This window comes from Anolis sagrei, chromosome 3 (assembly GCF_037176765.1).
Source record: "Anolis sagrei isolate rAnoSag1 chromosome 3, rAnoSag1.mat, whole genome shotgun sequence".
NCBI lineage: Eukaryota > Metazoa > Chordata > Lepidosauria > Squamata > Dactyloidae > Anolis > Anolis sagrei.
In genome coordinates, this window is record NC_090023.1 from 243,618,408 (window position 1) to 243,632,062 (window position 13,655).

The 13,655-nt window shown below is 46.2% G+C and overlaps 1 protein-coding gene across 4 annotated transcripts in view; it reads right to left on the reverse strand.

The window, feature by feature from the left end:
• LOC132770573 (amine oxidase [copper-containing] 3-like) overlaps nucleotides 1-13,655 on the reverse strand; it is a 57,209-nt gene that overhangs the window by 15,094 nt on the left and 28,460 nt on the right. Inside the window, exon 1 of one of the 4 annotated variants that reach the window (XM_060767665.2) lies at nucleotides 135-1,798. The exons of the other annotated variants lie outside the window; for them this stretch is intronic. Within the exon in view, the coding sequence (XP_060623648.2) occupies nucleotides 135-1,743 (1,609 nt within the window). The 5' untranslated portion in view covers nucleotides 1,744-1,798. Of the gene's footprint in view, nucleotides 1-134; nucleotides 1,799-13,655 lie in introns of those variants that run through there. 4 annotated transcript variants of the gene reach the window in all.

A 13,655-nucleotide genomic window follows, 5' to 3' on the forward strand; every position in this document is an offset into this window, starting at 1 on the left:
AGTGTATTAATCCTCTCTTTCCCCAGACCCACAAATACAAAGTCATTAGGCATGAGGGATCCCTCTATATCATTCTGATGTTACCACTACGCAAATTAATTTCGGAAAAAGTAACTATAAAAATAGGCACTTACCACCAACGTCCATATCCACCTTGAAATGAACGCTGTGAGTGTGAATTGTCCCCAGCACCCACTCTTGAACCCTGTTGCCAAATTCTGTAACATCACCAACGAAAAAAGATGATTGAATATATCCACTGGCCTGGACCCTTACACCAATGGCTCCATTTTGGTGAAAAATAAAGTCCCATATATAGTCATAGTTAGTAACTGAAGATATGGATCTAAACACAAGAGCAGAATCCGCCAACCCTCCAAAAAATGGAGCCTGGCCACTTTCATAATGGCGTCGTATAGGCACCTCAGTATTCTGCTCAAATATGCAGACTGAGGCTTCTCTGGTGACAGGTGATGATGTATCAACAAAATAGTGTCTGTCCAAATAAGTAGCTAAGTAAGGACAATCCACACCCTGGATAAGTGTGTGAAGGTTGTTTCCCAAGCCATAACTTATGTCCATATATCTGTTGTGCATTAACCCTGGACTGTTGGAGCCATAGACAGCAATTGCATCTTGCAGGCTTAGTTCATAGACTATCCTCTCACCCTTAAACCTGATATCAAAGACACGGGGCCCTTGGAATACATCTGTTCCAAAGGCAAAACTCCAGGACATGAAGTTGACTTGGTTATTCTTAATGCTGTAGCGCGGGCCACGAGGTTCATAGTGCAAAGGACCCGGACCCTTAGGGGGCACCCTTTGTTTTAATGATGTATATCCCCCATCAGGAGGAGACTTTTTGACTTTGGCTACTTTAACACACCCTTCATTGAATTTTCTCTCAAGATCTTCCATGTCTTCAAAGTACTGACCATTATAGTATACCTTTTTCACTTTCCAGTCAGAAATATCTAGGCTACTAAGATCTAGTTGAACCTCAAGTCCAACAGGATGTACATAAAAGCCAGAAACATTTTGGAAATTATTGAACCAGATTAAGCGGTCTCCTGATTGGAACCCTGGAGGAAATTCGTAGGTATAGAGAAAATTGCTTCCATTGTAATCAAATACCTTGTGCATAAAGTTTGGAGCCTTTGGATATTCCTTGTTCTTCAAAAATAAATGTATTTCTTCTACCTCGTTACTTATCAAAAATCTTCTGTAATATGGTAACTTTCCTCCATATTTCTCCAATGTAATATCTTGATGGTATGTTGGGTTTGGAAGAGGACCCACCAAAAACTCAGTGATGTTTGGGTCCTCTTGATTTCCAAAATAGACTGTTGCTAGTGCTTGCCGGACAGGTCTTCTCCCTTTATGGTCCAGAAATTCCAGAACCTCTGCTTTCGGAGGAAGCTGGAGAGTAATAGAATAAATGATGCTGTCATCTGGCTTTGCTTGAGAAGGATCAACCAGTGGTACTGCTAGATTTTGTTGTAAGTACCTGTTCACTTGTATCATCTCAGCTGAAGATAAATCATCAAATACCAGGCTGTGCATATCCTTGGCCATCTCTTGTAATCCAAGACCCTGCAAATGGCTCTCACAAACCATGGATTTTCTCCCTCTTGTCTGAAAAGCCCAGACTATGATGAAAATTATGGCTGCACATGTAATTAAAAGAGGATAAGCCAGTTTCAAGTTCTTTTTTAGCCATGCCATAGCAAGTTTGTAAAACATTTGAGTGCAGATTGTAAGATCTTAGCATTTATGTAGAGTTCCACAGGATGATAGAATGAACAATGATAAAGAGGAGAAACTGTGTTTCAAAACTATATAAATGCCATGATCTTAGGAAATACCGCCCACTTATTGCTCAAAGGTGTTTCTACAGAGAAAACAATTCTGGTTGCATTCACACCCTGAATAAACTCATCCATCTAGTCTGAACATTTCCTTCTTCAGAATATAGATGAAAAGATAAAATCTAATGTAATCTTAAGTATTCTTAGAAACTTGTGATCTAGGTATGCTAATGCTTGTTTCATTGTTAATTCCATTAACACAAAGGCATTCTTTTTAAAAGCTTTCTTCCATTATGCAAGAATTTAAGGGTTTAGGATAATTTTTTGCAACTTTCTTATTTTTTGGTGAAAACCTTATATGCAAAATGAGCCTTTTTGGTTTGTTGTGTACAAAATAGTGTAGTTTGTACAAACAAATTGCCACCTTTTTCTGTATGTGAATTTGTTTTCTACATACATATTTTCATACAAATAAATTCTTTGCCCAGCATCTTGAAATGTGAAAAATCTCATCAATGATTTTTTAACAAAGTTACTTAACCTATCAAAGCTTTAATTTTTTTGAGTATTACTTACATACAGATGCAATTTAATGATGTTAAATAGGAGAATAATTTAGTGCAGTCCTTTGGACCCTCTTAGTTATAGTTGGCAGAACCTTCTAGTGCTTTGTAATCTCTTACTTTCTTACAGCAGAAATATCAGTTCATGTTTCAAAGTAAGTCTTACAAATCATATTTGAGATAGAAGGCAATTAGGGCCATGTCTACACTGGCTGCTTAATCAAGTGGCTAGCCTAGGGCAGTTGTGAACACACACTGGGCTTAACACCCTGCTTAATCTGGCGCCAGTTTGGTGCCTTCATACTCAGAAAGAACATCCAGAAACTTGCAAAGTCAACCTTTTCTGACATTCAGTGGAAATCTAAATACCAATAAATTGTATTACGCTTTAGTGATACACAGAAGAACTTTCTATGCGGAAACAATTATTAATATGTTATATTGTCTTTTCTGATTGATTGTGCTATATCAGCAGAACTTTATCAGATTTTTATCATATCATATTTTCCTAAGTAAGAGTAGAAAATATACATCAGCTGCATTATATATAAGCCTACTTCTATAAAATGGTAAAATCAAGATTCACTTTTCAGATTTTTAAACATATTTTCAAACCATGGATAGAGATATTTGTGGGTACAGAAGCTATGCATATGTAGACATCCAGATGTGGTTGGACAATGGACTACACTTGCCAAAGTCCTCTTCCTCAGGATTGCCAGAGACTCAAACAGCATAGGAGGGAAGCTGCCTGCCTGTTATTCTGCAAGGGCAGACATTCATTTCCTCCATTCGGAAAATGCATAAAACTTGATGTAAGGGAGAAGTGTATAGTTGTCTGATACTAAATCCATTTTTGGTATGTATAGTGTCTTGGAGTTGTAAATATAGAATAGGTGCATCAGTTCATGGTTTTGTACTCAATTGTGGGAATTTATTTATTGTTATTATATTAAAATATTTGCTGCCATTGTTGTGTGCCTTCAAGTAATTTCAAACTTATGGAAACCTGAAGGGGAACCTTTCATGAGGTTTTCAGAAGCTGAGAGTGTGCAACTCTCCCAAGGGGTCTCCATGTTTGCATAGGGTTTCAAATTCTGGCAGTGGTAATTGGACACAGGAGGCCATTTGGGAGAGGGCAAGCTATAAATAAATATGAGAATGATAAGTTAGACATGGTATGAACAAATAATCTGTAGCTCTGTGACCACACAAAAGCGAAAGCCTCTAGTATGTGCCATGCCCAAATCCTCTGTCTTGCTGAAACAGAGTCCATTGTTTGAAGAAAGAAAAGTTGCAATAGCTACAAACATGCAGACAAACACCTGTACAGTAGGAAGAACTTCCTGACTGTGAGAGCTGTACAACCCTGGAACTCTCTGCCCCAGAGTGTGGTGGAGGCTCCTTCTTTGGAAGCTTTTAAACAGAGACTGGATGGCCATCTGTCAGGGATGCTTTGAATACAATTTTCCTGCTTCTTGGCAGGGGGTTGGACTGGATGGCTCATGAGGTCTCTTCCAACTCTATGATTCTATGACCTGGCAAGAAACACATGTTGATCGCATGGATAGAAAACCGCATGCACACGTACACGATGTAGGACAGCAGCCATTTAGAAACAGGAAAGATATGGAAGAATAGCCAATTAGGGAGCAAGGTGCAAGTGCTTCACAAAAAGTATTTAACAATCCTAGAAATAAAGTTTCAGTACGAATTCACATAGCTTTGTGTTCGGCAGCATGTTACTTCCTCTTTTATCAAATAAGAAATAAAGGTCTTGTTTTTTCTTTTCCAAATTGTCTCTTTATTTGCTTGAGATTGGGGAAGTTTTGGGGTACCAAGGACTCATGAGACTAGTCCAATATTCAAACACTAAGGTCCTCTTCACATGTGCTGCTGGAATAGGGCTGCATCGCCTCATCTTGGTTTCTTCTCATCACATGGGGGGAAGAAAGTACAGCCAGGGAGTAACCCCAGGGAGACAGTGACCTCTCACTTCTGATGAGAGCCCCCCTCACCACACACACACACACCAGTTGACAGATAAAGCCAAGGCAAACTTATTTTTTCTCCAGGAAGGCAAGGAAGAGGCTTCAGCTGAAGGAGATGCTCCAGTAGGTCAGCGTGGGCTGCAGGTGCTGCTGAAACAGCATTGCGACCCACACGTCCCACCAACACCTCCTCACCCCACCAGACCTGCAGGACAAGGCATGGCCAAGGAGGAGGAGGAGAAGGCGATGCTCCCACAGCTGCTGCTTTGCTTGCTTTCACTCTCTCTTCCTCCTCCTCCTTACCCTCCCAACTGAGGGGGGGGGGAGTCAAAAAAAGCAAAAGCTGGAAACACACTTCTCCAAAGAGAAACAGGCAAGCCATTTCTAGCTTCCAATGCCTTTTATCTGCAAAAGGTGTGTTTTGTAAAACAGGGTGCAGAATCAGGGAAACAGCCCTTTTGCAACCTCTGGGACCATAAACTGACCCAGGGGACATGGTGACCTGTTACCATGTGCCCCACACCGTCCCGGATTCCCCACTCAATCACACAGTAAAAAGCCTCGACCAGTCTTTCCGTATGGAAAGATGGGAAACCTCCTGTCATGAGCCGCCAGCTTCTTTTCGGCGGTGGCAGAATTTTTTTCCAGTTCGGCCATGGAGCCACCCCAAATGGGTGTGAGGAGAGCCGTTGGTCTCCATAGCTGAACTTGAAAAATCCCACTGCTACCACCAAAAAAGGAGCCCATGTGAAGAGATCCTAAGTCACACTGGCTCACACGCTGTCAAAATATTTCAGGGTGGATTTCAATTGAAACGTATCAAACATCATAATGGGTTAAACAAATGTTTAAAAGATTTCAAAGGGTTTTTTTTATTTTAGAAAAACTGTGTACATTGAATTTTGGCCAGAGATCTCTTGGCAGCCAGTACCATTTTAAATGTTAGTTTTCTCCTCTCTGTGGGAGAAAAGAAGTATTCCATCGCAGTATTTCTCTAATATTTTGACATGCAAAAATGCTACAGAGGAATTGCTCTGTGGGGGGGAATAAGTGGGTGTTTCACACACACACACACACACACACACTTTACATGCATATGCACACATACCTGCACATATACAAACACACATTCTGCTCAGGGAATGGCTATTGCATTCAAAAGACACCTCCCCATTCTTTTTGTTTATAAAACAATACTTTAAAGTATTCGATATCACAAGAAAATTGCACAAAAATCTCATGTGCTTATTATGCCTCTCAACAATGTTTCCCTAGTGATGGAAATTAACTTTTTCATTTTCTAGGAAATAATTATGTATATTCTTTCCACTACTAATCTGAAGAGCCCACCTGTCTGTTTTGACCTCTGGAAACAAGATCACTAACCACGTTATCACACCAGGGTTTTAGAGCGGGCAGTCCTGCATTTCTGCTACCTGCAAAATTCTGGTAAATATAGTTTGGGAAAGTGGGGACATTTGTAGCTGAGAATTCAAAAGGCCACGCCCTAAACTACATTTCCCAGAATTCTGCAAGAGGCAGAAATGCAGGTCTGCCCACTTTAAAGCCCTTGTGTGATAACATCGGAAGTCTATCCTGACCAGGAATTATAGGAATATTCTAAAAATATTCTTTAAAATAATTGAAAACCAGATTTTTGAGTGTCAAGAAACTCTGAGAATAGATTTCTTGGAAATGATTTCTTCTTTCTGGTTGTGTTGCATGCAAAACATTTTCTGCATATGAACACATGTGTAAATTTTATACAGAAGAAGTCCCAAATGTTGAATAGACTTCTAAAACTGTGGGCTATTTTAAGGGAAATTCCTCCCTTTGCTCTCAAAAGCTCCACTGCATCATGTAGAGGCTCCACAGAACAAGGAGAAGCCTCCAGACTCAATAAGGAGCCTATTTTTACAATGTTGAAGACAGGAAAGGAGGTGAGAGAGTGGATGATGCACTGTCATCCTTCCTCTGTGGGCTGCTTGAGCCCACAACGGCGGAGTGACTGTGAGGACTTCTGGGATTGCACATAGCAATCCCAGGAGCAATCTCCACAGGTCTGGATTTTTGCAGGTGTTTTTTTTCTAAACCCAGGATTTTAGGTTTATTCTGGGTTAATGTGCATTATCATGAGCCTGTCATTATGGGTCCTCTGGAGATTGTAGAATGGAGAGGCACTTCAGGTCACTAGCAGGGATTTCCTAATACCCCTCCCCTGACCTGCAAAGTTTCAGCATACCATCAGGTGGAACTATAGTGATTAAAATTAAATCATACATAGAGCCATAATCCAAAGAGATACCTATGCTTCTTCAAAATATGAAGGCTACCACTGTAGAGACTGAGAGAATTATGTTGACAATTGATGCATCTGAGATAGTAGATTTGCTCTATTGATCTTATCAGCATCATTCTTTCAATTAGTCCATAGAGGTAAAACTGAATAAAGGAGCTCCAAAAACTCATACACATTGGGTACAGCAGGGATGTGCAGCTCAGAAACCCCAGGTAGTTTCTGTGTCCCTTCACCCCTTCTGTACTGACTTTCAACGGACAAATAAAATAACAAATTGCCTTTGCTGGGCTTCTTTACACTGATAAATAAAAACCTCAAACTCCCCCCAATTGAACCGTTTGCTGTCCCCACGATGCACATTAGCTTTCAATGAGCATCTTATTTTTTGTTTCTTTGTTGTTCTTTTTGTTTGCTCCAAACTGAATGTGCTCTACTTTGAATAGAGTCAAGATATACTCTAGAATTCCCTGGAAACCTTGGGGAACTTAGGTCAGCTTGATTGGCTCTGAATTATTATTATTATTATTGTTATTATTGTTGTTGTTGTTGTTGTTATTATTATTATTTTATACCCTATTTTCTCTCTTTAAAAAAGTTACAAAGAAACTTAAAATAAAACACAATTTAAAACCTAAAAATATACAAACTATAAAATAGAATTAAAGATTAATGGCATTAAAATATAAAGAGTTAAAATCCTTAAAACTGATTTAAAACCTATTCATAGCTAAAAACACAGCACTTTCTTATTTGATCTTAAAACCCCCTTCCCTTAAAAATCTAACTGAATGAAAAGGTCTTAGCCTGCCACTGGAAGGATAGCAGGGAGGAGATCATTCTGGCATCCCTGGGCAGGGAGTTCCAGAGTCAAGGGGCAGTCAATGAGAGAGAAAGCCCATACCCACCAAATGAGCTTGTGATCTCAGACCCCAGGCAGATTTCTATAGGGAGATGCAATCAGTTGAATAGCCTGGACCTGAACGGTCTAGGGCTTTAAAGATCATAATCATCACTTTGAATTGTGTGGAGATACTGGTACAAAAGAGTGGTCTTCACCTTTTACTAGCGATTGCCAATTTGCAACCTGGCCACAGCTCTTTGGATTGGCTGAAGTTTCCAAACCTTCTTCAAAGGCAACCCCATGCAGAAATGTAATTAAGGCATGTACCACTATGACCTGATCCAGAATCTCAAGAAACAGGTCCTGCCCTCAATAGTCCCAGGTTACATTTATTCATGTATATGTATTCATGAAGAATACATGCCATTCATCGACTTTGCAAAGGCATTCGACACAGTGAATCGCAGCTCTCTCTGGTCCATCCTCCAAAAAATTTGGTGCCCAAACAAATTTGTGAACATCCTGCGGCTCCTCCATGATGACATGATGGCAACAGTCTTGGACAGCAATTACTTCCAAAGTGACCCATTTAAAGTGGAATCAGGTGTCAAACAGGGATGTGTTATTGCCCCAACCTTATTTTCCATCTTCATCGCTATGATACTTCATCTTGTTGATGGGAAGCATCCCACTGGAGTTGGAAATCATCTATCGGACAGATGGCAAGCTATTCAAACTCAGCAGACTGAAAGCCAAAACCAAGGTTACAACAACATCTGTTTTAGAACTCCAATATGCTGATGACAACGTCGTCTGTTCACATTCAGAAGAAGACCTGCAAGCCACTCTAAACACTTTTGCAGAAGCATACGAGAAGCTTGGCCTGTCATTAAACATTGAGAAAATCAAAGTGCTCTTCCAGCAGTCACCGGCTAATCCCTCTCCAATGCCAGAGATACAGCTTAATGGTGTAACATTAGAAAATGTTGACCATTTCTGCTACCTTGGCAGCCACTTCTCCACCAAAGTCAGCATTGACACCAAAATTCAACACCGCCTGAGCTCTGCAAGTGCAGCATTTTTCCGAATGAAGCAGAGAGTGTTTGAGGACCAGGACATCCATAGGGATACCAAGGTGCTTGTTTATAAAGCTATTGTCCTCCCAACCCTGCTATAGATCTGCGAGACATGGACAGTCTACAGACGTCGCATGCAGCTCCTGGAATGATTCCATCAGCGCTGCCTCCGGAAAATCCTGCAAATCTCCTGGGAAGACCTGCGGACAAATATCAGTGTGCTGGAAGAAGCAAAGCCCACCAGCACTGAAGTGATGGTCCTTCGCCATCAACTCCGCTGAACCGGCCATGTTGTCCGGATGCCCAACCACCGTCTCCCAAAACAGTTGCTCTACTCCGAACTCAAGAATGGAAAACAGAATGTTGGAGGACAGGAAAAGAAATTTAAAGATAGGCTCAAAGCCAACCTTAAAAACTCTGGCATAGACACTGACAACCGGGAAGCCCTGGCCCTTGAGCGCTCCAGTTGGCGGTCAGCTGTGACCAGCAGTGCTGCAGAATTTGAAGAGGCACGAATGGAGGGCGAAAGAAACGTGCCAAGAGGAAGGCGCATCAAGCCAACCCCAACCAGGACCGCCTCCCACCTGGAAACCGATGCCCTCTCTGCAGGAGAAGATGCAGATCAAGAATAGGGCTCCACAGCCACCTACGGATCCACCCCCAGGTTACCACTCTTGGAGGACCATCATCCTTGGACTACGAGGGATTGCCTAAGTAAGTAAGTAAATTTTTTTCTTCGTGGTCTCTGCGAATGCACACTTGTGGAGAGACTGCGCCTGCGCGGGCTCCAACGGAAACTTCTACATTTTAAAACTTTCAAGTTTTGGCGGTAACCCCGCCCAGCCCCGGCAGGGGATAAAAGGGCGCCCCGCGCACACCGATCCAATTCCTTTTTTTCCGCCGCACGGCTCGCTTCGATACTTCTAGTTGGATAGAGTTTGGATAGCTTCTCGTCAGAGTTTTTCCTCGAGTTGTTTTACTGGATTATGTCAACAACTCGTTTCAAAAGATGCAGGAAGATCCCTGACTCGGACTCTCACGCTCTTTGCCTTTTGTGTCTCGGTGAGGCACCCATTACTTCTTCGTGCCGTCATTGTCAATCGTTGACGGCACAGTCCCGTAAAAATTGGGTCCACCGGCTTCGTTACCTTCTGTATCAGCAGACGTTGGCTCCGGTACCTTCGACATCGACATCGGCGTCGACGTCGGCTGCGATATCTAGGCCTTCGACATCAGCTTCGACGTCGAAGGCAGCATCGACACCAACGCCTGTTGGCCCATCGGCGGAGGCCGAGCCTCGCCAGACAAGGGCGAAGAAGGCTGCACAGAAGAGGCCGAGAGCAGCGATGTCGACAACATCTAAGGCTTCGGTGTCGACAGCTTCCAAGGCTGCAAAGCCTACGAAGCAGAAGGCTCCTTGCACGGTCACGACCGAGACCGTACGCATCCGGCACTCTTCCACCAGTTCTGTGGCGTCGGTGAGATCAGTCAGGTCCACGAGGTCGACGTCGGCGACTCCGCCATCTTCCACGGCGGTTCGTATTGCCTTCCGCCGGTCTCAAGAGGAGTCTCGGCGTGCCTCTACCTCTTCCTCCGTCCCGCCCACCCCGGGCAAGTCGGTGTCGAAGACAGCTCAACCGCCGGCAAAGAAGAAGAAGACGATGCTGCCTCCATCCTCGTCTTCTTCTTCTTCCCGAAAGCAAACCACCGCCTCCTCGGCCACCTCGTCGGCGAGGTCGTCGCCTTTGCAGCCGGTCGAACCCCAACCGGCCCCTCAACCTACCCAGGAGCCGCAGCCCTTGCCAGAGCTGCCATTGGAACAACCCGAGTCCCCGGTGATTTCGGTGGACACGGTGATCGAGGCACCAACTCGACATGTGACAGCCAGACAGGAGCTTTTCCCGTCGGTCGCGGCTTTGACAACTGTGACGGCAAGACAGGAGACTTCTCCAGTGCTGGAGACTCCGGAAAGGGGCAGGCAGACTATGAGACTGGCCTTGGCCCGTGCAAATCAGGCTTCAACCTCGAAAGCCCCTCCAGCGGCTCCACTGCAGCGCTTGAGTAGAGATGTCTCCTCATCCCCTCCTCCTCAGTCAGTGGCAGCTGATGACGAAGAAGAAGATGGCGAGTTGCCGGGATCGGTACACTCGGGGTCTGTGTTATCTCTCGGGATCGAGAGATCACCTACTCACAACGCCTATGAGGCTGACCCTCCATCTCCTACTGACAATGTCCGAGCCTTTGCAGATCAGATGGCTCGTATGGCTGAAGCACTGGGCCTAGAGGTCAAGCAGACTTCCAAGGCAGTACAAGACCCGGTGTTCAAAAGGGTGCAAGCGGAATCCCCACCTGCTCCTCTTCTGCCCTTCCTTCCCTACCTCCTAGAAGTGATCCAGGGCTCCTGGAAAACCCCTTCCTCCATCCCTGCAACCTCCAAGAAGATCGAGTCTTGGTATAGAACTGACGATGAGGGCTTGGAGTGGCTGAAACACCATCCCGACCCTAACTCGGTGGTCGTGAAGGCGGCTCAGGGGTTCGGAAGGCAATCGTCGGCGCCGTCCGACCGTGAGGGGAAGAGATTCGATGCAGTGGGCAGGAAGCTTTACTCCGGTGCCCTCCTGCTGGCCCGCATGGCCAATTATGGCGCTTGTATGGGCGCATACCAACAAATTCTTTGGGAGAAAGCAGCGCCACTCTTCCAAAGAATGTCTGAAGAGGACCGCTCGGTCCTTTCCACCCTGGCTCAGGAGGCGAACTCTCTGGCCCATCACCAGATGCAGATGGCCAAACACACGGGAGACACCGCGGGCAAGATGATTGCTCACACCGTGGCAATCAGGAGACATGCATGGCTCAGATCCTCTGGCCTCTCTACATCCTCGAGGCAGGTGATCGAGGACCTCCCGTTCGATGCCCTGGGTCTCTTCAACGCGGGAACGGACGACAAGCTGAAGTCAAACCACGACTTCAAGACCTTGGCTTCAAAGTGTGGGTTCGAGAATCAGAACCAGGCACAGAGGACCAGATGGTTCCAGTACAAACGCCGACACACGGTCCCGTACCGCACCATACAGTACCGGCAGCCTACCCGCCCTCTGCATGCCTCCCAGCAAACCCACCCTCAACAACCACAGCAACAGAGAAGACAGCATCAGCAGCAGCGCTCCCGATCCCGCCAGGCCTCTGGAGGCAACCAAGCCAGGCGCCGCATTTGACGCCCTAATGGACGATACCGTTTGCTCTTTCGTTACCGATGTTGTTCCCATGTCCCTCCCGATGGTACCCACCCTCTTCCTTCCATCCGGCTCGACACCGTTCGGGGATCGCCTGACAAACTTTCTCCCTGCATGGGAAAATATCACCTCAGATGCATGGGTTTTAAAGATTGTCAAAGAAGGTTATGCATTGGAGTTCGAAGAGCTCCCACCAACGGGACAAATTGTCGATACCGAACCGTCCTCAGCCATTCTGAAGGAGGTCGAGACCTTGCTTCTAAAGGGGGCAATTTCCCCTCTCCCGGACTCTCAAAACCATCGAGCCTTCTTCTCCAGATACTTTACTGTCCCAAAGCCGGACGGCTCCCTCCGCCCCATCCTCGACCTCAGGGACTTAAACTCCTTCATCGAACCTCAGAAGTTTCGGATGGTGACGGTATCGTCCATTCTCCCGCTCCTCAGACATGGGGACTTCTTCGCGTCCGTCGATCTTCGAGATGCTTACTTCCATATTTCCATCAGAAAGCATCACAGGCGCTTCCTGGCCTTCAGGGTAGCGGGGCAGACGTACGTCTTCGACGTCCTCCCGTTCGGCCTCGTGATGGCACCGAGAACCTTCACCAAATGCATGTCGGTGGTCGCGGCAGCCCTCAGGAGGGAAAAAATCCGCATTTTCCCGTACCTAGACGACTGGTTGTTGGCAGCACGCTCCCCGGACCTTCTGCGCCTTCAAGTGGCAAAGACGCTTTCCCTCCTCGAAGACCTCGGCCTCCAGCTGAACGAGGAGAAGTCCCATCTCGAGCCCACCACCTGCATAAAGTTCATCGGCGCCATGTTCGATTCTCTCTCCCAGACTTCCTTCCGGAGGAGAGGTTCAGAGCTCTTCGTGCCGAGGCGCTCAAAGTACGTCGATCCCGAGTGGTCCCCGCGAAGCAGATACAGATCCTCCTCGGGCACATGGCCTCCACGGTGATGGTGACACCATTGGCGAGGCTCCGCTTCCGTCCCCTCCAGAGATGGTTCTTGGACCACTTCAATCCCATGCGGGACAGTCCTGCGAAATGCCTGCTGATACCGAAGTCGGTAAAGGACTCTCTAAACTGGTGGATGAACCGCCAGCATGTCTGCAGAGGCGTTCCATTCCACCCAGAACCCCCAGCTGTCACAATAACGACAGACGCCTCGATGTTCGCATGGGGATGCCATACAGGAGATCTCTCAGTCCACGATCTCTGGTCTCCACAGGAGAAGCAGTGCCACATAAACTACTTGGAACTGCTGGCAATCTTCAAAGCTCTGAGGGCGTTTGCTCTCCTGGTCACGGGGAAGTCAGTTCAGATCCTCACGGACAACATGGTGGCAATGTTCTATGTGAACAAGCAGGGAGGAACGGGCTCGAGAAAACTTCTCAAGCTGTCGCTGGAACTCTGGGACTGGTGTGTGGCCAGGTCGGTGTCGATAACAGCCTTGCACCTTCCGGGAGAAGTCAACGTCGAGGCCGACGCACTCAGCAGAACCAAGGCAACATCTCACGAGTGGAGGTTGAACCCAGACGAGTTGGCCAAGATCTTCAGGGATTGGGGCCTCCCGACCGCAGACCTCTTCGCGTCGCCGCAAAATGCTCAGCTTCCTCAGTTCGGTGCCCGGCTTGCTCCGAACACGGTACCGGGGTGTCTCGGGGACGCGTTCCTCCTAGACTGGTCGCGGCATCTGCTCTACCTCTTCCCTCCCTTCCCGCTCATCCCGAGGGTGATCGAGAGAATCCAGTCAGCGCAAACGAACTGCATCTTGATCGCGCCAGAATGGCCACGACAACCGTGGTTCTCGGTCCTTCTCCAACTATCCGAGGGACGGATGAGACG